We start from the raw sequence: 25,404 nt of genomic DNA on the forward strand, positions 1-25,404 counted from the left end.
TATTTTAAATGATTGATTAATTTTAATGATTATGTGTGTTATACCTGAAATGTTAAAGCTGCCTGATCCAAAATGTTCCCATATTATTTTACTCTAGAAGAAATAAATTTAATTATGTTTAAAATGTAAATCCATCTTAATCTCAATTATTTGGCTTTATCTTATTATTACTGTTTTTACTATAGTTCATCCTTTTTAGCCACGATGTTTCAAGATTTTGTTAGGGCTATCGTTGGTACCACATGGTACATGTTTAGTAATAATTCCTAATAACTTTTCCATATGTTGTATCTCAATTTTAAAATTAACACAACGCAATTTTTTTTTATTATTCAATAATCTAAATTTCTATTTTTAGACATTAAATTAAATTGTACTAACCACTAGTTTAGTTTACCGATACAACAGTTACATGATTACTAAATTTTTATATTATGTTCTAATAAACCAAAAATCATTAAACAAGTTTTCACATTTAGTTTTTAAAAGATTACTTTCAGTGTTGAAAAGTCTCAATTACTTAATGCATAATTTAAAAAAGATAAAAAAATGCACTGGCTTTTTTTTGTCTAGAATAAATGTGAGTATATATGTGTGTGTACATAAATAAAGCATGTCAAAAGTGATTACTATTTGCACGATTCTAAAGTCTCGAGTCATTATGTCGTATTTTAAGAAACATGATCAAAAAGTCACTTGGATTTGTCTAACATTCAAAATTATTGCATCACAATTTTGTTGTATTAAAAACATTGACATTTTTAAAACTGGAAATTCGTAGCGATAGCTACCGAAAAAAGCAATTAAAAAACTACATTGTAGATTTAATGCGTCAGAAACTTAAATGTGAAACTCAAAATTTTTTCCCATTTTCAAAAAATAAATTATATATATATAGGGAAAATTAAAGTGTCTATGGCTACGAAGCTTTTTTTTTTTTAGCAATCAAACACACATAAGACTTAATTACTTAGAAAAAAAGTGATGAATAGTTTTATAGTTCAAAATAAACAGCTTACATTACTCAACTCACAAAAATCAACTATAAAGGAAACTACTTCTCTACCAGTCTTTTCTTTTTTCCGCCTTGCGTTCAGATCTGCTTAGTCTTCTCCCATCTAATGCACCCAAATACCCTACAACATTTGAAATCTGGAGAATATATTGTAGTTTTGAGTGGAGGTGAATCAAATTGAAAACAAGTGGAAATCCAATGTACTATTTTTTAAGATTCTGATTTGTTGAAATATTAATTCAACAAATCAGAATTTAACCTTCGAAAATTTAACCTCACTAGAAAAATTGCTTTTTAAAAGTACAGAAATTGCGTAGTTTCTAGAGGTAAAGTACCCATCACAGGCCAGCCCTCACACCCACAAAAAAGAGTTCTAAAAGCAAAAAAAAAAACTAAAAATTATGCATAAAAATATTTATTTAAAAAATGTAAACAATGTTTTTACATTGAGCATACAAAAGTAGATTAAAAAGTAAAGAATGAATAAAATGGGAAAATTTAATATACTTTGCATAGTTAGTTAATAAATTAAGATGTTTAAAATACATTACACTTTGAAAGTTTATTACTTTTTTCAAACAAACTAGGTTTCAAATTTAAGAGATTGAGAAATCACATAAAAAGAACAAAACTAGTATTCATCGAATTGATAGAAAGTTTTTTTAAAAATATTGAAGAAATAGCAAGAACTTAATATACCTATAACATTAGTAATAGCGTGCAACAATGTGACTTAGTATACTATTGCTAATATCAGAAACAAAAATTTTTTTTACTAAAAACTGTTGGTGAAATTATAATTTGTATTTCAAACATAGAAAATAGTACGAATTGAAAATAAAAAGTATTCTAAAAAAAAACAGAATTCAAAAAACATTTACAATTTTTATTTTGTTGCAATAAAGTTCATATACTCTTCGCGGTTAAAAAACTGTTATAAATTAATATTTAAACTCAAAACTTCTTTTTAAAAATATATATATATATATTTTCAAGCATTAACATACGTTTGAACATTAATAGTTAGAAAAAAGAATTTGAATAAAAAATTATTTTTTAATTTTTATGAACGAATAATCGTCTACTTAAGGCTACAATGCTTACAACGTTTCGATTTGCTATTGCAAAGCTATTTTTAAAATTATAAAACTATTAAAATTCAAAAAGTTTTTTAAAAAATTCTATTGTCATGTATCAACACGTATTTAAACCAGTTAAAAGAAGAAAAATTGAATTTCAAAACTTTTTTAAAGTTTAATACTGAGAAATTGTTTTACTAAAAACACCAACACTTCAAGAAAATGCACACACATTTCCTTCAATTTTCCTTTTTGCATTTTATAACTGAATATTCCATTAGTTTTTTTTTTTTTTTTTTAAAGTGCCGGAAAAATCACTTCATATTATTCTGTTATTAAAAATATCAAAGTTTTTTTTTAATAAAAGATATATTTTTATCTATAACAATTGAAGCTTTTAAAAAATCTAAAATAAATTCAATTTAATGAGTTGGTAATCATCTTATCAAAATAAACTATTCGAGATCTTTAAAGTAGGTAAAATATACTTAAGAAAGATTTACTTTATGAACACAAAACAATGAAACAAAAACGTTTACAACACAAAAATATCTAAAAACATGGGAATTCTTTAAGGATGGCCACAGGTAAACGAAGAAACAGTAAACAATTTATGGCTTTTGTATGAAATATATTATCTTATTTGCTATCAATTGATAGGAAACTACATCGATATTACTTTTTAATCACTGATTTAGGTCGTTCAGACGAATCACTGCCGATTCCATTGCGAGCAGCCTTTGTACATTTAGGTAAAGTACTTTTGGACAATGGCGATTCAAGAGCTTTGAATGAAACTCTACGTGGGACTGGTCGCTCTTGTTTATGCGGAGTTTGCCTATATCTGACACTATCACTCCTACTTACAGCATTATAACTGTTTGATACTATTAATTTGGGGCGAGTGCAACGACTGACAGATGAGTACTTTTCCGATGATGTTCTGACAAGTTTGCAATCGCTCTCTGAACCACTAGACCCTTTGCTATCAAACATGTTAACTTTGGAAAGCACATGACCGGGATTATATTTCAGGATTTTTAAAATACTTTCTCTTTTATTAGCTATGCTATCATCAGGCGAAGTCAAAGCACTCAGGTAATGGCTTCCGTTTACCCAAGACGTGGACGTATCGTGGTAAAAAGAGGTATCGGGTGTCTTGAAACAACTGTCATTCGGACTCTGTTGATCTTTGTCTTGCCCTCCTTTCGGAGTAGATAGTGGCTTGCCTTCCTTTTGAAGTAAAGGTATCTTCGTAGAATGCCTTCCAAATGATTTCCCAATTAAGTCAAACTTGTCATCCTTGCGTTTTGATGTTGCAAGATTTCCGTGAAAGGAGCTTGGTCTGTTGGGATTCGGAATTTTCTTCAGCCTGGGAATGCGACTGTCTGAATTGCTGGATAGTCGTTTCCGAGGCTTCGAATCGGTTGCTTCATTTTCGCTCGATCCGTTTGACTTTTTCCGTTGGTTTTCCACTGGAGTTTCTTTCTGCGATATATTAACTTTTAACTCGGAGTTCTTCTTATCAGAAGAAATATCAATGCTGAGACGAAATTCAGGTGCGTCGATTGGGGGCGACAAGCAGAAATTTTGCAGGAGTAAACTCAAAGACAGATCTAAGCTCTGAGTCACGTTTGCAGCTGAAACACCTTCTCGGGGACTAGCAGACGGGGAAAGATTTCTTGGTAGATTCTGGTACGAATTCACTCTCATTGGAGATTGCTCGCAATCGGAACAATCGTTTTGGCGAGGAATTTTCATCGACTGCGCACGACGTTTTTTGATGGATTCTGCTTTTATTTTACTTTGATTCGTCTTCTTTTCACATACAGATTTATTCTTGCAACATTTCAAATTGCAAGATGAGTGTGAATGTAAGCAAGGGCTCTTTTGGATTTTAGTTGAACTATCCGTCTTCACATTCTCATTTAAGTTGTCAGGTTTCGAATCTTTTTCAGATATTTCATCTGAAATTACATTTTGGAGCCTAGTTTTTGGAGGTTTAATGCTAAAAGCTTCTTGTCTGGACAGCCCAGATTTATGACTAGAAATTATTTCGATATTTGAAGCTTTTTCATGAGATGCAGATTCCTTTGAACTTGATGTCCTTATGCTTTCAGCTGCTTGTTCAACATACCACTTCGCAGTTTCACTCTTCTTAACTACAGTAATGCTATCAGATCGAGTAGGAGCAACAGACCTCGGGGCAGTGTGTTGTTTCTCTTCAGCTGTAGCTATTGACGATTCTTTTTCCTCAATTGGAAATGAATGAGTAAAATTAAGATTCAATTGACACTTGCTTCCGACTTGAGCTGAATTGGTTCCTTCTTGTCCTGAAGCAATTGAGTCAAACGGTATATCGACTACCGTCATTTGCAGATTTTGAGAGCCAGATTTTTTACTGAAAAAAAAAGAATGATTTCAGATTATTCAGTTATAACGTATTTAGTTTCAAGATATATATTTTTAATAGCTTGTTATTGGATTTTTAAAGAATAAAATATCACGTACTACAGTATTGCTTTGTCTATTATTTCTTTTTTTTTTTGGTTCAACTGAGTATCTAAATTTTCAAGAACATTTTCAAAACTCGAATAGTTTTCAAATGATACTTTATTTTCGAAGGATACAGTTAACCTGGCATTTACATTAAAAATTTGTATTATATGTCTTAACTGCCGGTGATTGGATAGGTATTAGTGGTCTTTACAGAAGTGAATTTAATAACAGGAAAGCGGCCATACTGAGCTATATTTAAATAGCATCAAATTAGATAGCTTGATCAAATGTTACTGTGAACTATCTTGACAAAAGAAAAAAAAATGATAAACCTATTGTTCCCTTTAGCACCGTGATATCATACAAGGTTCCAACTCAATTTCAGAAAAAAAAATTCCCTGTCTTTTCCTAGTATATCAGGATTATTTTAATGAAAATCATATTTTATCTATACTATGCAATTCTTAATCAGGAAACTGATTTTTTACTTGTAATGTCAAATATTAAATTTTGTGAGCAAAAAAGTATAATTAAATGTAAAGTTTTAACAACAAACAATTTTTATAGATGTCAGAATTTCAGAATTATTTTACTCTAATCTCAATAACTGATTACTGTTACTGACAATTCTGAGACTGGTTATTTTCCTGGTATGATGTAGGAGTTTACTAGGATTTTTTGTAAAAAAAATTGCAATATCCCTGACTATTCCCTGTTTTTAGAGACAAAATTAAATAACCCGACAATTCCATGTTTTCCCTGACCCATGGGAGCCCTGCCATAGGACTAGTGTTCAACCGATATGTATACAAATCTAAGGTTTAAAATAGGAATAATCTAATGTGAAATTCTTGGAAAATTTAGAATTCATATACTCTAGAAGAAACTTATTAAAATATACTTTCTAATTTTGCACAGCTTACAATCCTTAACTCCGAAATAATTTGTACTTTTTGCTACAGATTGGGCTAATTTTGTTTTGATAAATTATGTCTTGTTTTTAAGAAAAATGAAGTAACTGACAAATTTTTTCCAAAATGAGGAGCTGAAGTCAAATTTGATATTCTTTTGGCATTTTTTCCCGATAAACTGATCGACATAAACAATGATTAGTCTCCTTAAATCAATGAAATTTTCGGAAGGATCCAAGAACTTTGAAATTTGTAACAACAGTTAATTCAGAGCAGGCTTCGCTTCACCCCATCCTCGCGTGCCTGGGGCTCACCAGGCAGAATTTAGCAGATGATCCAAGGACGGTGTTGGATTTTTTGAGGGTGTATAACGTCATGGACCTGGTCTAGCACTGCTGGCCAATGGGGGCGTGCAACAACAACAACATGATTAGTCTAAAAGCTACGCGAGTAACCCACAAAATCACAATACGTGAGAAAGAATTAAGATTTTTAAAATTTGAACTTCCCATCAATTTTAAAATATTAATAACCTTGTCCTCCAAAAAATGACTGCGTATTCATAATTGTTTCGAACCATAAAAAAATGGCAAGAAAACAAAATTAGGGTGAAATCGGTCGAAAAGTTTCAGAGAAGTATAGTTTTCAAAGAGAGGTATGTTTAAAATTCGATTTCTCAGAATGCATAAAATTGTGTTTCTAAAAATTCAAAATCTCTCCGACTGTTATTAAATAAAATAATAAATAATTCTTACATTTGTTTTATTGGTGGATAAACGAAGCTTACGATTCCTTGCAAAACTTCTCCATGGAGCAAATGTGATTCGATAAAGTTGTACTACCCGTTTCTTTAATTAATCTAATTGAGAGCTTTCCTTTAAATATTCTTATTTTTCAATTAGATATCTTAGTGCTGTTTCAGAAAAAAAAGTTTACCTCTAAGATTTATTTCATCGAGCAATCTCAGTGGTGTTTAGATGATCTTCTAATTCATTAGCCATGATCTTCTAATTCATTAGTTTTTAGCAATGGTAATTACACTAAATTTTTTGCGGCTCCTAATTTGGATTCCTTAGGTTTATACAATATACCGAGCAATGTATTAAGGGTGATCAATACCGAACACCCTGCATGCTATTAAAAAGGAATGATGCTAAATGCTTAAATTTAAACTAATTTTGGAGCATGCAAAAGTGAGAATGGGAAAAAATTTCTGTAAATGCTGAGAGTACTGATTCCATTACCCTAGTCAAAATCTGATGGTTTTCCATTAATGGACCATCATAATCTTGGTCCATCAATCCATCCATCAACCATCAATAATTCCATCATGAACCATTGTATTTTTGTTATGGTAACTATCAGCCCAATGTAGAAATTTGGACTAATTTATGATGGTCCAACATAAGAATAGCAACTAGTTTTGATTGATTGTCCATGTTAAACCATCAGAAATTTCAATTATAGTTTCTTAGAAATCAAATGTTGGAACTCTCATGAACAACCATCACTCTAAAGTAAGAATTTGGACTGATTTCTGATAGGCCAACATAAAAAAACCCAAATTGTTTTGATGTTATATTTCTGAGAACCAACAAGAATTTCCATTTAACCATCATGGAAATGTATAGTTGGAGACATCATGGACTATCACGGATTATCATAGATTGTTGGTCCTTAAGAATCTAACTTCTCTTGATGGTTAACCACCACAGCATTAAAGAAGCAAATTCCATCATGATGGAAGTTTGTGGCGTATTTAAAACGCATGATGAACGCATGATGGAAAATTAACCATAAACATCAAAATGATTTGATGGGACCACCAAGAATCCGAGAAAAGAATCTTTATAATGCGTGTGCTTTACTGAATTTATACTTTAACGTGTCTCTTTTGCTGAAATGAAAACCAAAATACATTTAACCGCACCTCAGAATTTTTTGTTTTTAACAGTATGTGAACTTATTGGGAACTATTATTTTTTTTTTAAAATTAATAACTACCTCTTCTTTTCTCTCTTTCTCAGAAAAAGAGCGCCAAATGACTTCCTTCGAGTATGCCTGCTACTGCTTTTCTCCGGGATTGTTCGACCTGTAGTTATGGAAAATGAAGAGTCAGGAGAAAAATATGTTTCTCTATGATAGACACCAAAAAATAAACTTGATCTAATAAAAATAATACAATTACCTTTCTTCTCAGGAGTCACATATGTAGGGCTATCTAGATCATCCAAAGATATAGATTGCCTAATCAAAAACAAAAATACAACACTATACTTGTACTGTGTTCAAATTCAATATAATTAGTAGGCTGCAAAAATCAACATCGAGCCTCAGTGGATTAATCAAATATTCAGAAAATCAATCATCGATGAAATCAAACAAAACAATTATTTAATAAATAAAGAATGAATAAAATATGTCACTTTCGTGTCTGCAACCTCACTGATCTTAGTTATTGCGCCTCAAAGTTCCCTCTCATTAAGGAGGTTTTACCATTCCCTCCAGTTAAAATTCGATGTTTCAAACAGGTGCTTCGAAATTTTCCAATTAACTAATTAAGAGCCGTAATAACACAGGGGATAGAGCTCGCTTTCCAATGTGGCGAACCGGGTTCGAATCCCACCTGATACGAATTCTGCATCCCGCTTGCACTGACCATAGTGCTGACGAGAAATACCCTCAGTGGTAGACGGATCATGGGTTAGAATCCCCTTGCCATCAGGCTAACCGTGGGGGTTCTCGTAGTCTTCCTCTCCATGTAACGCAAATGCGGATTAGCTCCATCAAAAAGTTCCCATGAAGGCCAATTTCTCCCAATACCTGATCCAGAGGAGTTCCCTTGTCTCCTGGATTGGGTTCAAAATTACAAGGCTACGGAGTTGAACATTAGTAGTGGTAAATCCGTAAAATTGGGTCGGCTGTTCAAAGATGGTTATATAAAATAAACTAATTAAGATCCACGATTGCTCAGAGGATAGAGCGTTCGCCTTCCAACGAGATGAACCGGGTTCGAATCCCCAGTGATGGCTGGTAGAAACGAATCCGCACCCGACTTTCACCGACCTCAGTGCTGACGTGAAATATCCTCATTGGTAGACGGATCATGAGTTTGAGTCCCCTTGCCGTCAGGCTAACCGTGGAAAGTTCTCGAGGTCTTCCTCTCCATGTAGCGCAAATGTGGGTTAGTTGCATCAAAAAGTCCTCCACGAAGGCAAACGAGTTGAACATTAGTAGACTTAAACCCAAAAATTTGGGTCCGCTGTTCAACAACGGTTATAAAATAAAATTAGATAATTAAACAATAATTAAAAGTTAATACACAAATCATCAAAATTCTTTCGAAACAAAAGTTCTTTAATCCTTATGTTAGTATTGAATTTTTAAATTAACAAATTTGAAAATGGAATTAAAGTTTAAAGTAATTAAGTTTAAATAGTTAGTTCAGAATAGATCAATAAGTTCCTGTGTCAGCACGGCTATCTGCAATTGCGTTACTTTGTTGATGACTAGTCTCTCTCTCTCTCGCAATCCGCTCTAGCATCTATGAGTAGCGGTTTTATCAAAATATTTGTATACATAAAATTACGGTTTGAAAAAATTTACCTTAGAAAAAAGCATAATTGTGAACAGTAAACAAAGTTTTTAAACAAGGTAAGGTTAAAGGCAATTTTATACCTAAAAATGAAATTGCCTTTAACACTGTTATAATATTTTCATTGAATAATAACAAAAGGTATAATTAATAATAATTAGAGAGAAAAATTAAATTACTTAAAATATGTCAGCATGCATATCAAGTTCTCAATCCAGTATTTGTTGCATTTTAAAAGTGTTTTTAAATTTAAGTTCATTGATACTTTTAAACTTAAAGAATTTATTCATAATTAAAATTCATTATTTAAAAGTGGTTTACTATAAACAGTTTTATTTGCTTTCTATCAACAAGCAATAAGTTTGTGCCCCGAATATCACTGTTCAACATTTTTTTAAATCAACGTTTTTTTTTCTCCTTTCGTATACGAAACGAAATACAAATCATTGCAGGATTTTTAGTTCTCTAAATGCGAAAAGTCAAAACGTAAAATCTATATCTTAGTCTCGTTTCTATATATACTTTTGGTATTTTTAACTACAAATAGAGCCTGAAGTCAAAATAATAACTTAACTCAATCTTCCAAGTATACATTAACAATATCAGTGGAATACAAATGCTTGAAAAAATTGACCACGTCTACTTTTTCCACGAAATCAACTAATCGAGTCTTTTTTATTACATAATGATCCGTTTAGTTGATTTCGTGAGCTATGCGAAGATAGCCCCCGAAAATGAGGAAATTCAAAAATTCAAACTGCATTCGTTTGACCATTTTTTGACCACAAATGACCACCCTTTAAATTTTTTTGACCACCCTTATTTTGGACATAATCCTGAAAATTAAATTCGGGGGCTAACTTCGCATTTTCACGCCAAATGAATAAAAATCAAATTTTTATATTGTATTCGTTTGACCACAAATGACCACCCTTTAAATTTTTTTGACCACCCTTATTTTGGACATGATCCTAAAAATTAAATTAGGGGGCTAACTTCGCATTTTCACGCCAAATGAATAAAAATCAAATTTTTATATTGTATTCGTTTGACCACTTTTTGACCACAAATGACCACCCTTTAATTTTTTTTGACCACCCTTATTTTGGACATAATCCTAAAAAATTAAATTAGGGAGCTAACTTCGCATTTTTTCGAAAAATAAATAAAATTCCAATTTTTATATTGTATTCGTTTGACCACTTTTTGACCACAAATGACCACCCTTTAATTTTTTTTGACCACCCTTATTTTGGACACAATCCCAAAAATTAAATTCGGAGGCTAACTTCGCATTTTTTCGAAAAATAAATAAAATTCCAATTTTTATATTGTATTCGTTTGACCACTTTTTGACCACAAATGACCACCCTTTATTTTTTTTTGACCACCCTTATTTTGGACATAATCCTAAAAATTAAATTCGGGAGCTAACTTCGCATTTTTTCAAAAAGTAAATAAAAATCCAATTTTTATATTGTTTTCGTTTGACCACTTTTTGACCACAAATGACCACCTTTTAAGTTTTTTTGACCACCCTTATTTTGGATATAATCCTGAAAATTAAATTCGGGGGCTAACTTCGCATTTTCACTCCAAATGAATAAAAATCAAATTTTTATATTGTATTCGTTTGACCACTTTTTGACCACAAATGACCACCCCTTAATTTTTTTCGACCACCCTTATTTTGGACATAATCCCAAAAATTAAATTCGGGAGCTAACTTTGCATTTTTACGAAAAATAATTAAAAATCTAATTTTTATACTGTATTCGTTTCCCCACAAATGACCACCTTTTAGTTCTGGTTGACCACCCTTATTTATGCCGTAATCCTAAAAATAAGACTTGGGAGAAGCATGAATTTAGCCCCCGAAAATAAGAAAAATTACTTTCTTAACAACATTCGTTTGGCCACAAATGAACCATTTGAAAATGAGAAAAATTAAAAAAATTCAAGTGCATTCGTTTGACCAATTGTGACTACAAATAACAACCTTTTATTCTTTTTCTTACTATTCTTATTTTAGCCGTAATTATAAAAATAAAGTTTTAGGGTGGAGTTAAGTTGGACCCTGAAAATGGTTAAAATAAAAAGTTTCAACAGCATTTGTTTGACCATTTTTTGACCCCAAGTTACCACTTTTTAGTTTTTTTTACCACTCTTTTTTCAGTCGTAATCATAAAAAAATATATAGTTGTTAATGAAGTTATACTAAAGCGCAGCATAAAATTATCCTTCTAAAATGAGAAAATTGTAACTGAATTCGAATGTTTAATTCAAAGGACATAATTTGCCTATAGTCTATCTTGGCCAAGCCTTTTTCTACAATGTTTAATGATTTTGATCGTCTAATTATGACATTGTCTGAAAAATAAAATTCCAAAGGTAATGTTTCGGTCTCGGATAAAAAATTTTTGTTTTTGTAAGCATTAATTATTTTCAAGCTTTTAATATAAACATCCTGTTGGCGTTTAAGTTGCTTTTAAGTTATGCTGTTAAGTTATACTAAAGTTACTAAATTTCACAATTTTTTTAAAATTTAAAATACAATCTTGTTACTTGCAAAGTTTTCTGAAAAGTCTGCTACTTTTTTTAATACTGCTTCAAAAGAAAAAAAACATAACTTTAAAGAAAAACAATACGAGAAAAACAATACGAGAATATCCTGGGAAATACGAGATGATATGCTAGGTGAACGTAAACTTTTAAATGATTCATTAAATAAAAAAATTAATCCACATATTTTGGTCTATACAAATTATGAAGATTAATCGAATTAATCTTTTTAAATACTGTTCGAATTTTTCATAAGTAGTTGTTTAATGTAGTACACAGAAAGAAAACATATTTTCTTAATAGCTAATGATCATTTGATCGGATTTTCAATTTGATCATAAGATCAAAAGATTTCAAGGTGTTCGCTTTCTTAACAATTGAAAATTATTTAAATTGTAAAATACGAAAAAGAAAGTTTTGATATTAAATTATAAATATTAAAATATTTGTCTTTTCTGAAACTTAAATTTCAATGGGTCTACGAGACTTCGAATTGTTCAATTGTTAAAATAGTAACGAAATGATTCGTGAAAGAATACCTTTTGAAAAATGTGTTAATACACGATTGGATTTACTTCTATTTCATGTTTTTTTTAGTGCTTTTAACAATCTGTCTTTATCTCATTTCATTTGTACATACTTTACATATGTTCTTACTTGTATTAGAGTAATTATTTAACACATTTATTTGGTTACAACATTGTGAAAAAAATACCTTTCTATTTGTAATTGCTAAAATTCTAATAATGATTAAGACCCGATTGTAAATAGTATTGGTAAGTTTTGTGCAGTTTGTTTGAAATTGTTTTCTCCATTGTTTTTGCATAAATTAAAGTTATGTCAGTTTGAGAATGTAATTTAATATAATGATAAGATATGTGTTTCTATTTTGTATATAATTATTTCTATATTTTACAAAAATCAATGTTTTTTAAAATAAAATGCCTAAATGCTAATGAAGAATTCTTAGATAGTAAAGCTAAATAATATTTGTTATTGTATGCTAATTTAATATATAACTAATTTTATGTACCATGGCTAAAGAAGAATAACTATTTACTATCTATCTATATATATAATATTGATGAGAGCTAATACACTACTGGAGAAAAAGGTGTTATGGTTGGTTTCTAAAATAACTTCATTGCTATGAAACTATTTCTACTCTTTTATAGAGGAAATATGTTAAATTTTATATATCATTATTGAGAAAAAATTTTTTAAACAGTATAACTACTTAATAATTGTTTTAGAAATGTTTTAGATTTACTACATCTTATTAAACTTTTATTTTTCTACTTGTAAAACAATTTTAAAATAACATTGCAGAAAATAAAGATACGATTAATGTGAACAAAACTTATACATATTTTTTTAGCATTCCTCGTTTTTATGGATTATAATCATTGCATTTGAAGTACATAGTCATTTTGGAATTTATTTTTAAAATTTTTATATTGCAAGAAAAAGTTTTTGATCATTACTACGTTTAGATGTCAACTATAATTAAAATATATCATATTGATATCGCTAAAAGAAAGACTGAAATAAGAATTGTCGGAAAAACTTCAAGGTCGTCATTTGTAGTCAAAAATGTTGTGCAGTTGAACGAGTTGAACGAGTGCAGTTGAAATTTGTTATTTTCCTGAATTTTGAGGACTAACTCACGCCAGTTTTATCTTTAGGAATATGTCCAAAATAAAAGTGGTCAAAAAAAATTAAAGGGTGGTCATTTGTGGTCAAACGAGTACAATATAAAAATTGGATTTTTATATATTTTTCGAAAAAATGCGAAGTTAGCCCCCGAATTTAATTTTTGGGATTGTGTCCAAAATAAGGGTGGTCAAAAAAAATTAAAGGGTGGTCATTTGTGGTCAAAAAGTGGTCAAACAAAAACAATATAAAAATTGGATTTTTATCTATTTTTTGAAAAAATGCGAAGTTAGCCTCCGAATTTAATTTTTGGGATTGTGTCCAAAATAAGGGTGATCAAAAAAAATTAAAGGGTGGTCATTTGTGGTCAAAAAGTGGTCAAACAAAAACAATATAAAAATTGGATTTTTATCTATTTTTTGAAAAAATGCGAAGTTAGCCCCCGAATTTAATTTTTAAGATTATGTCCAAAATAAGGGTGGTCAAAAAAAATTAAAGGGTGGTCATTTGTGGTCAAAAAGTGGTCAAACGAATACAATATAAAAATTTGATTTTTATTCATTTGGCGTGAAAATGCGAAGTTAGCCCCCGAATTTAATTTTCAGGATTATGTCCAAAATAAGGGTGGTCAAAAAAATTTAAAGGGTGGTCATTTGTGGTCAAAAAATGGTCAAACGACTGCAGTTTGAATTTTTGATTTTCCTCATTTTCGGGGGCTATCTTCGCATAGCTGATTTCGTGCAACTAGTTGTGAACGTAGTTATTTTGAATATACTTATTGGAAAGAGCAAACTCCTTTACTCTGAATGTAATTTTCTAATAAACAAAAAAAAAAGAAGAAAAAAAACAAATCAACCTATATCTATTGGTCGTAACAACGAAATTTAACGTAAGGGTCGCAAATTATCAATTATTACAATCATACAGGAATTTATTCCTGCATTCATTCCTAAACTTGTATTTCATTTTGTTGGTTAGTTGGATTAACTCCTCCTACAACTGAAAGCCTCCACACGGTTTTTTATAGGTAGTCCGATCAGACCATTATGAAGGTAAACCAGTTTACGAAAGAGCCACTTGATACAAAATCTAGTAAAAATAAGAAAGTGGTAGCAAATATATGTCTAAAAATTTGTTTAATTTATGAATATGATTGGTTTGTTTTATTTACTTGTCAACCATTACAGATTCAATTCTCAAGTGTATATTATAAATTTCTCTCAGTCAACTTTAGAAGAGAATATGGGTTCCATGCGCACAACCGGTTCAATTTTTGAATGGTCTGCGCGGACTACTTATAAAAAACTGTGTGGAGGTTTTCTGATGTAGGAGGTGATGATTGGATTCACCAGGATTACGCAAAAGGGAAGTTGTCTCGTAATAATTTGCTTGCATTTTGATATTTTGAAAAATTTTTTTTAGCGTTAGTAATTTTATCGTTTACCTGAACTCGCTTATTCTATACTTTAATAATGTAGAATAGAATAGAATAAATAAAAATTGCATTTTACTTGCTCATATAGACTTTTAAAAAGCATGTATTTCAATTATTGATTTTCTTAGAAACTTCATTAAATTCAAAAATGTTGGTCACCTTTGACGGCTATAAAATTGCCATATATTATGCGCTACCATACCATAAGTTTACCATATATTATGCGATATGAGCAAATTTTTAATTTCATGCACGATATTTCGAAATATATAGAGTATATATCCATTTTCTTTAAAATAATATTTAATTTCCAACCCCGATTGCTTCACAGTTTAAACTGATGAATTTTAAGTTTATTTTAATTAAAATTCATTTTGATCAATAAAAATATTAAGTCCGCTTTCAAGTTTTTATTAACTGACATATTAGCTATCATGAATCCCAAAAATAAATAGATATTCATTCATCTAAGTGTAACGATTGTAGGTTATTGTTATTATGTTATTGATAATAATAATTAACAGATATCGTTAATATAATCTTCTTCGCCACATTAGATTAACCACAGAGAGAATCTGACTTCATGTTCGTAATCATTGATCTTCAATAACTCTACGAATTACATAACATACGGTTTATCAAAACGCTTAGATTTTTGGCTAGCGGTTTTTTCGATTCAGACTGCAGTGCGTCGACAGGTTAGCAATAAAACTAGCCTACAACATTATCAAAATGGAACTTCAACACTAGAAAGACTGAAAGACATATATTGCCCAAAAGCTGTCAAAATGACTGCTTTGTGAAAGAATAACTAATGTATAAAGAAATTTGTTTAAAATTAATTTTTAATATTTTTGATATTCTTTTCAGTTATATAGCAAGTTATTAGTAAATATCAACGATAAAAATAATTATAAAAGTCACAAAGTTCTAAGAAATCGTGTCATTATATACATCATTGATTTTCTAATTGAAATTAAAAAGCAGTCAAAATGACTTCCTTGGGCAATCTAGAATTAAATAAGGAGAGAAACAAAAAAGAAGAAAAAAAATGTCTCGATAGCTAGCGTACAAGTATTACACCGAATTGAATTAACATACTTAACTTCAATAGCTGAATTATTAAGATCGAAATGGAAGATTGAATTAAAATATTATTTTCGGTGAATATCCACTCTGTGATGAAAGAATATACAATGAATATCAATTATCATATGATATCTACCGATGTTGAACAATGTTGAACAATGCACTTCTATCGTAAAGGAGACAGTAATGCACACTGTTATCGTAAAAGTAAATCGTAAAGAGAGAACAATAATGCACACTGGCATACTTTTGCCTTTTAGCTGTTGTATGTTCTGGTTCAGCTTTACGTTTGGATGCAGACCTTGGAAAAGAAGTTTCTGCCAAGTCAGAAACGCTGGTGGACTTGAAGGATACATTTTGTCCCACTAGTCTCCTGAATCCACTCATAAGATCTGAAAGAGACAAAAAACCGTTATTTTGCAGCAAAAACAGTTTGTTGTTGTTTCTAATGCCACTTGCCACACTAGCAAGCCTGCTTGGTGAAACAGAGCAAATTTAAGGCAGAGGGTACGTTTCTTGTTTTACAGTGGCGCCATCTATGGCCAAGAATTTGTTTTCAGCCCCACACACGTCACACCAGTTTATTGGGCGGACCCATTCATACATCCACAAATCGTAATTCTTGACCTGGATCAGAGAACGATCGATCTTCAATCCAGTACCCCCAGAGGTTTTGATTTGTTATGGGGACATTGAGGACTTCGCGACTCGACAGAATTTTAACGTGCATCAGTCACCAACTACACAGGGAGTCTTCGGCCGGCGGGGTTCGAATCCACGAACTCTCGAACATGGGCCTAGCGCCCTACCGACCAGGCTATCCCGGCAACATTTCTTTAGTTAAATCATTGAACAAGGAAAGGCAAAGGTTTTTACTTTAAGATTTAAAAATGCCTTGAAATTTAAATTTTAACCCTACAATTTATTTTTTTGAAAAAAAGAAAAGAAAATATCATTAGGCAAATATTATTTATAATGTTTCACACTTGTCAACCTTGTGGCCCAGTAACCAGCATATCAAGAAATCTTATACGAAGGCTAGATTTTATTATGTTCATAAAAGTAGAGGTATGTGCCCAAAGATATATTGATTCAGTATACGAAATTAATCTTGGAAGTTCGCTTGTCAGTTCAAAGCTTTCGAAATTCAGTAGTTTGGATAATTATAGTATGCAGTTGAAATATGATATTTACGTGTTGTACTTTTCAGTGTTGTATGGTGCAGCAGGTCAACAATTACAATTTGGATTTCAAGTGAGTAATAATAAACGTCAGAGAAATTGAAAGAAAAAAAAATGAGTTGAGAAAAGTTTTAACATCTTGAAAGCCATCAAAACTTGCACTAAGAATAAATTGATAATAAATTTCTAACTTGGGTACCTCGCAAGCCCAATCTGGTCAATCAAAGCAAGTCAATCTAATCATATGTGTCGAATTAGATTGACTGGCGAATTGTGGCATTTGTTTTTGTCACGATTCAGCAGCCAATTAGGTTCGACACCCACGCGGGACGTCGCTTGCACTGCATGATGATTACTCAAAAGCATTCTTGATTGCCAAAAGATAGTTATTTAAATTAAAGATACCTTGAACTGTTCCGCTCATTCTTTTCTTGTATCTACCTGGTCCAGCATCAATTATATCAGTGGATGTAGTTAACTCCGATCCTAGTAAGGATGTCTGGTATAGAAGTGATGATGGTGGCATCATACCAATTTTATCGGAATTTTCAATCAGCATTTGTATGATCTCCGTATGTTGGAAAATCATATCATTTCTGTAAAGATAAAGTATGAAAATGGTTTGAAAAATGAGATGATGGAATCGATGTGCACAGAATAGTTCTGAACAATATTTTCAGAAAGTTCAAAGGAGGTAAAGAGCTCAAAATCATGCAATCTAAGTTTTTCTATTTGATAACGAAAACAAATACATGGAATGCAGTCCAGTGGAAAAAATTAATTGTTGTTACCAGAAATAACAAGAGAGGTCTGATTTTAAACCGTATTCTAAACCTACATTAGGGTCTACTTTGAGATTTGTCTTCCAGAAGAATACCCATCAGTAGCCTTAACTTGGGCATCACAAGGCAAACAAGAAAGAGTCAGACCTACGTACGCTAAAATGGAACAGACAAGTGAAAGAAAAAGCAGGTGGAATGGATGAGTTGGTCTAAGGTGAGATCGTAAGCAACTGATCGATTGAGCTGGCAAAAAAAATTTAAGGACTTTATGTGCCATTGGTCACAAAGAATAATAAGTAAGTAAAATTTAGAAAATATTTTACTGTATTTGAAATTGTGGCTACACAAATTTAAGGAAAAGAAATATTGAGCAAAAAATTTTAGATGCAAATTATTACCTGACTTTGTCAGCTGTCTCTTTCATTGCGAATATATTTGGAGCCAATATGAGAGCCAAGTTGTAAGTTCCCATCTTATTCTTATCACTATCTACGGCCATATTGGCAAAGAAACGTAAAAGATGTTTCAATGTATTTTGGTGGTCGATTGGTAAAAGAAGAAAAGCAAATAGATAAGCGGTCTCACGATCTTTTACCTCCTCCAAACTACGGCACCTGTAAGAAGAAACATCACAGTTTTTGTGTTATTATAACAGTAATAGTTTGTTAGAATGAGCACTAGCATACTAGCGATTTACCTCATTTAACAGTGTAGTTACTTTATGGATCAATAGATGGCGACTCTAAAATTATGGATTAAGAGTTTAAAGATTTAATTTTTACTCACCTGATGAACAACTCTTGCAAATGGGTTGGAATCAAGGGCTCTGGCAATTCCCGTAACCACAGCTTCAAAAGGGCCGCAACATCATTGGGTTCTGAGTCCTGAATGTCACCACCATTTTCTATTGTTGCCTGAAAAAGTAAATAAAAGTAAGTAAAATAACACAAAACATTGCGTTTAATCAGGGTGTTGAAGTAATATTGAGAGTTGGAATTGGCAACACTGTAGTGCCGATAATTGTTTGTTCCACGTTACCACTGAGCAATCATACACCAATGTTCAAAAGGCCAGTTATTTCACAGTGACATTTCATGGCCAACCTGATCCCCTGATCTCAATGTGTGTGTTCTGATCTAGTGAAGATGCGTATTGTACACACCCACATGGAAGAAATCCATTTCTTGAACTATTGCAGTCAATTAGAGCAAAAACGCTGACAGGGAGCACATGAATGAATTGCCTATGTGATCGTCAATGTATAAAATTCGGCATTTCATGCAATGTCTAATAGTCATTGAATAGAAGGCCTAACTTAATCGGCAATGTATGAAGTGCGAAATATTTCACATGTTACCATTCAATGTCTAGGCCTTCTATAGAATGACTTAGGGAAAGCCTGCTGGTATCCTATAGAAAGGCAAAGGGAAAATATATAATAATTTCCATATTTCATACTTTACTTAAAAATTATACTTTTTAGGTGTTTATTCGTGCAAAATTCATTTATTAAAAATTTCCTTTTCTTTGCTCCATTATGCATCGATAACTAGTCTGAAAAATAAGTGCCAAACAAAATTATTTTCTTAAACATTTTACAATTCTTAAAAATTTTGGTGAATTAATAAATTTAAAATTAGCATTTAAGCATTCAAATTTGATATATTTATTATTTAGAATATAAATATATCGAATTTGCATGTTTAGAAGAGATTACAAATTCTATCAGTACTTTCTATCCTAAAAGAAGCAAGTCAAGTTTACAGGGTAGCAAGAATCTTCGGTCGTGGCATTTTTGCACTAGATTATGTAGTCGTCTATATATCGTGACACTGTATCAATTTAAAAAAGGATATATTTTTTTAATTAAATAAGGCTTCAATTAATGCAAATAATAATGTTAAATAAAATAAAAATTAGAGCAAATACAGAGTTCAACGACGCAAGAGCTATTTTGGAACAGGTCTTTGGAAGTAAACTGTTATTTTCATAACAGGTATGATTCAATAACAGGTACAAAATACCTGCTCCAGAAAATATATTAACCATCTCTAGCTGTAATTGACTGTATTCTAATTTAGAGACTAGTGTTCGGGGTTTCTAGACTGATTCCAATGCCTGTTTCTTCCTCAAAGAGAGAAAAAAAAGAAGTTATTTTCATAAATTGGGAAATTTTTGAAAACTGCAGTTTGCTCTTTAAGGATGTATCAATTATCATAAATAAACTAAAATATTGAAATTCCAATTGTTTTATTAGCTTAGTACTTTACTTTTAACTTATGTATTAAGTACGATTTAATATTACATGAATTAATTTTTTACATGTAAAAAAAAGAATTATCTACATTTTAAAATTTAATTAAAATTATATTACATTTATTTTGCAGGGGTGTTGGTAAAACTTTTTTTACGGACCCTCTACCGTTACTTCGGCATGCAAGGTTTATATCCTGTTGAATAGCTTCATCATAAAACTTTAATAAATATGAAATAATTTTTTTTTAAAAATAAGGATGCTCTTCACCTTTAATTTCCTCTGTCTGACGACATTTCCTCCTTTGCGAAAAAGTCCTTCACTCTTCGTGAATTTTTGTAGATATTCTGTAGTTAAAGCAACGAATCTGAAATGTAAAAATAACTAGAGAAAGAACCAATAGTGCACATTTACAATTTTCTTTTTTGAAAGAAACACATCTTTTCTGCTGTTTAAATGCGCAAAATTATACGAAAAATAGCAAAAGCGAATTTTTTTAATTATATCTGATATGTATATTAAAACATCAAAAAACGAGCAGCATTTCACCGTATTTCCTTCTTACAATCTAAACCTTTTATGTTTATGTTTGTAAACATGAGAGAACGACCATCAGTCAAATTATGTTAATCCTTACAAAAGAAAAATTCTACTGTTATTGGTAAAATAACTGTTCAAAATTTTAAGAAAGGGGATAAATCTATTTATTTTTAGTCCTTTTTTATTGAATTTTTAACATAAAATTTATGTATTTCCCTATAACGACAAACTCACTTTAACGACAATTCCATCTGTTATTCATAACTGTCGTTGGACGGACTCTTATTATTTTTACTATAATTAAGAGCATTCACCAATAGCCCTTCGAAATTTTCTTGCATCTTTGAAACATAAGTGTAAATGAAAAAAATTGGAATATTTAATTATTTGAATCTCTTAATATTTATAATTCGATTCTCTTAACATTCATATCTTGAAAAAATTTCATTTGTAAATGCAGTACATACATTTGTTTACAAAGTGTTTCACAAAGACAGCGTTTAAATGTCTACATCATATTTCTTTCACAAAGAAAAGTCTTTTACAATTTATATATATATATTTTTTTAAATTTAATTATTGACATTAATGCCATATATTATTGTACTTCTTTTAGACCTATTGTTTCTAGCTTTGGTACAACTTCTTATAAATTAGTTAAGCATTATGTTTAAATTTTGAACCTACTTTCTAATATGAATTCATTTGCTGTCAGAAACCGTTGCATAAACTCATATGATTTGTCAATTACCTTCAAACGTTCAAACCTGATGAAAAAAAGGTATCTTGATGTAAAATCTTTATTCGCTTACGTTTCCGTTAAGAGGCATTTAATTGTCTTAAACAGGGGTTAAAGAGTTCCACTTTAGCCAAGTTGAAATTGGCAAACTAATTGTTGAACCTTCACTTTTAAGGGTCAATTTTATCGAATGAAATTTTAACGATTTTATCGCTTAGTTAAAACCCATCTAAAACTCAGTTGTCACCCATTCTTTAGTGACATGTATATTCACTACTTTGCAAATAATCTCTTTGATTTACTAAAATTTACTTTTTATAAATGATACATCGAAGGTTGTTTAATATTGATAGACAATACTGACATTGATCTTATCAATATTATGAATTCTGGAGATCCTTGAATACAATTCCCATTTGAACAGGAAAATAATATATTTTTATTATTGATTGTTGTTGTTGTTGTATTTTTTTAATTTACGTCGCACTAGAGCTGCACAATGGGCTATTGGCGACGGTCTGGGAAACATCCCGGAGGATGATCCGAAGACATGCCATCACATTTTTGATCCTCTGCGGAGGGGATGGCACCCCAGGGCTAAAGAGAATAGAAGGGCTGGTTCACTCCTTTGAAGTATCTCTTGCCGCGCCGATCCTCCAACGTCACTCTAGTGACGTCACTTTGGCGCAAAGCTCGCACTTTTACTTCAAGAACGGAGCGTTTGGCCTTACTAGCTCTAACTAATATTGGATCATTTCTTTTTGCGAGATATTCTAAGACATTTGTTATTTTCTATAATGACTTTCCTCAGTTTTTGCAGTGAATTTACAAGAATTTAAAACTATTATCGAAATGCCAGTTTGCGCGATTGCAACTTGCAAAAATTCTGATATAAAAACAGAAGGAAAAAGGATAATTTTTCGCGTGTTCCCTAAAGTGAATGAACAACTATGTAAAGAATGGATTCCGAAATGACACAGTTAATATAAAACAGCAATACGTTTATTCTGTCGTAAAGAACTTTTATAAAAATTCATTATCTAAATAGAAACCGCCTCGTTACTTCATAAAGAAAGGCAGGTGAAAAGAATTAAAAAATAGATAAAGTCAAAGAAAACTAAAATGTAAGTAAAAAGTATAAATAAAATATATAGTATATAGTTGAAATTCTCCTAATTTCATAACATATTTTTTAATGTAGTTATTCTAAATATTTATGATTTTTTTTAAAAATTATATTCTCTTCAATTTAAATATCTATAAATTATATCATCGTAAATTTAAATGTCTATAAGCAATTGTAAAATTTCTAACGTCATTATGAACCTAAATTATTATTTTGTTTCAGTAATTAGCGTTTAAGGTTGATGTTTCCTAATGATGAAGTACGAACAAATTGCTATTAGCGACATATTTTAAAATCAGGGATTCTAAATTTAACTCAACTTATCTTTATAAAAGAATATGTAGATAAAAAAAGTGTCGATATATGCCTTCATTTTTCTTAATAATTAAAGTTAAAACTGAACTTTTTAAAATAAAGTATTTATCGTGTCATTTTCACCAACTAGCAAAACATTTTTATAAGTTTAAAATGGTATTTTTTTAATATAATAACCAAGAAAGTTTTTTTCGAACTATGTTTATGAACGGAAATAATGTGTTAATTACGTAAAGTTTGAAGGCTAATAACCAGAAAAAGTCTAACTTATTTTTACAAAGAGAAAGATGCAAAGTTATCATATCTTTGCTCGCGATCTCCGAGATCTGTGGACACAGTGACGTCATGAGGAGGGAAATCGTAGCTTCAGCTCTAAGAGCGGAGTGAACTAGCCCTTGTATTCTCTTTAGCCCTGATGGCACCCCCGCTTCGGTAGCCCGACGACCTGCGCGCGAAGTCGAGCACTTTACGGTAGCACAGTTTAACGAGGACAAATACCGCACACCCTCGGTCCCTACGCAGACTGATCCAAGTGGTCACCCACCCGCACACTGACCGTAGCCAGTGATGCTTGACTTCGGTGATCTGCTGGGAACCGTGTCTTAGCAATCAGTCCACTGCGGGACTTATTATTGATAATTGTGATAAATTTCTCACAACTGTTTATCGGAAAGGATTTGCGGTTTGACTTCCCCTTCATTAGCTTTCATTTTATCCCCAGAATCCAAAGATAGCTGCCTAACTCACATTTTCTAAAATTAGGTCATTAACCGATCTTCCATTGCTTTATATAGTTGGAATTCTAATCACAGGTTTGAGTTTTCTGCTAAAATTATTCAACACAGCTCTTCATCTACTGAACTTGATTTTTGGGTGTCATTCCATGTTTTAAAAAATTCTAATTATTTAGATTAGAATCTCTCTAGTATCTCACCGTTTCCAAATATATCGCAGTTTGTTCTAATTTAATCAGTTACAACCCGGGATTCTGGCCAAATCCCCTCACATTTGTTTCTAATTTCCCTTAATTACTATACTGTTTAATCTTGTTTCTCTGCTGCTATTGGTTAAACCACTTTGTACTTGTTTGCCTCCTTACATTCTTAGCATGATTTTGTGTTTAAACACTGAGGCAGGGTTCTTGTTTATAGAACCAAAAATTAAATCTAGCTCTGTACTTTTATTTCAGCTTTATTAACTTGTTTTTTGGCTTTGATTAAGGTTTGTTTAAAAAAGTAACGAAAATCAAGTAGGTAGTTCATTTATTTGTAAAAATTGGTTTGAACATTGAAGAAGGAGTAAAATTTGCTTTGCCTGTGTTTTCTTTGCAATTCAAGTCGTTTGTTTTCTTAAGCACTCATTTGAAACCTATGTTCTTATTCTTAAACACGTTGTTTCAGCTGAGTCCAAAATAAAAAGTTCACCGACGTCATGGGATTTGGGAAAATAGTTCAAAAATAGTATTTAATGTTTCCTTCCACTTGGTAAGCGAAAATATTAAATTACGGTTGTAAACTCATCAAATTTCTTTGAACAATATAATATTATAATAATACAAATGTTATTTTAAAAAATGATTGTTTAGAAAAATTACTTCTGTTCACCAATAGATCTAAATATTTATAATACTGATAGATAATAATATTTGGACGTGGGAAGTAGAGGCCCAAGCGTAAGTAAACAGGTTTGTAGGCACTTTATTTTCATCGCACTAGAGCTGCACATTGGGCTATTGGAGACGGTCTGAGAAGCATCGCTGAGGATGATCCGAAGACATGCCATCGCAACTTTGATCGTCTACAGAGTAGTTGGCTCCCCTGCTTTGGTAGCCCTACGACCCTCTCGTGAAATCGAGCACTTTATGGCAAAACAGTACAATGAGGACCCTCGGTCCCTACGCAGACTGATCTCCCACCCGTTTACTGACAGCAACCACTGATGCTTGACTTCGGTGTTCTAAAGGGTCTTTGCGATCAGTCAACTGCGGGATCGTGAGCAAACGGAATTCATTTTAGTTCCACGTTTTTGTCATAGTTCTATGAATTTAATTCTATGCTAAGTGAATAATTTTAACTTTAAAAGAAAAACTATTTTCTGCCATATTGCGAAGCAATTATTGCCTTTATTTCTTAAATAGATAATTTAGTAATGTTTTAGAAAAGGTTTGATACATCTCAGCTATTTCTTTTAACTCATAAACTAAACATCTCCCCTTTAATCAGGAACACTCAGTCGTGTTTTAGAAAACTTCAACAGCAATCTTCTGATTAATCTAATCTAATCAACAGCAATCTAATCTTTGAATAAATCAAATTACACTAAAACGTTTCTCGTAGTTCCTAATTTTTGATTTTTTTTTAATGGTTTATGTAGTGTTGATTGATTAATATATATCAAGACGGACTATTACTTAAAACCCTGTTCAAAGTTAATCACATTCCATATTTTGGGATCATGCATGGTAATGTGAACACGCTTTATGAAAATATTATACGGTTTCTAAAAATTTAGAGTGAATTGGAGAAAGAATTTGTTAAAATGTATTAAAAATCGTTATTTAAAGGCCTGGTTTCTTAGGACAGGACGCCGTCAGCTGGAAATCAGCGTTAACCTCTGATTGGCCCATTTG

General features: G+C 31.3%; 1 protein-coding gene across 2 annotated transcripts in view; it reads right to left on the minus strand.

The window, feature by feature from the left end:
• Positions 1 to 1,414: 1,414 nt before the first annotated feature.
• LOC107452987 (uncharacterized) overlaps positions 1,415 to 25,404 on the minus strand; it is a 29,543-nt gene continuing 5,553 nt past the window's right edge. The window contains exons 3-10 of one of the 2 annotated variants that reach the window (XM_043053699.3): positions 20,326 to 20,422; positions 18,588 to 18,715; positions 18,200 to 18,415; positions 17,425 to 17,615; positions 16,140 to 16,230; positions 7,693 to 7,751; positions 7,509 to 7,596; positions 1,415 to 4,495 (exon numbers count right to left, since the gene is read on the minus strand). In XM_043053699.3, coding sequence (XP_042909633.2) covers positions 2,770 to 4,495; positions 7,509 to 7,596; positions 7,693 to 7,751; positions 16,140 to 16,230; positions 17,425 to 17,615; positions 18,200 to 18,415; positions 18,588 to 18,715; positions 20,326 to 20,422 — 2,596 coding nt within the window. In that variant the 3' untranslated portion in view covers positions 1,415 to 2,769. Of the gene's footprint in view, positions 4,496 to 7,508; positions 7,597 to 7,692; positions 7,752 to 16,085; positions 16,231 to 17,424; positions 17,616 to 18,199; positions 18,416 to 18,587; positions 18,716 to 20,325; positions 20,423 to 25,404 lie in introns of both variants that reach the window. The other variant, XM_043053698.3, reaches the window with a different exon arrangement.

Source organism: Parasteatoda tepidariorum, chromosome 4 (genome assembly GCF_982258835.1).
Source record: "Parasteatoda tepidariorum strain Cologne lab strain chromosome 4, Ptep-v5.0, whole genome shotgun sequence".
Lineage (NCBI taxonomy): Eukaryota > Metazoa > Arthropoda > Arachnida > Araneae > Theridiidae > Parasteatoda > Parasteatoda tepidariorum.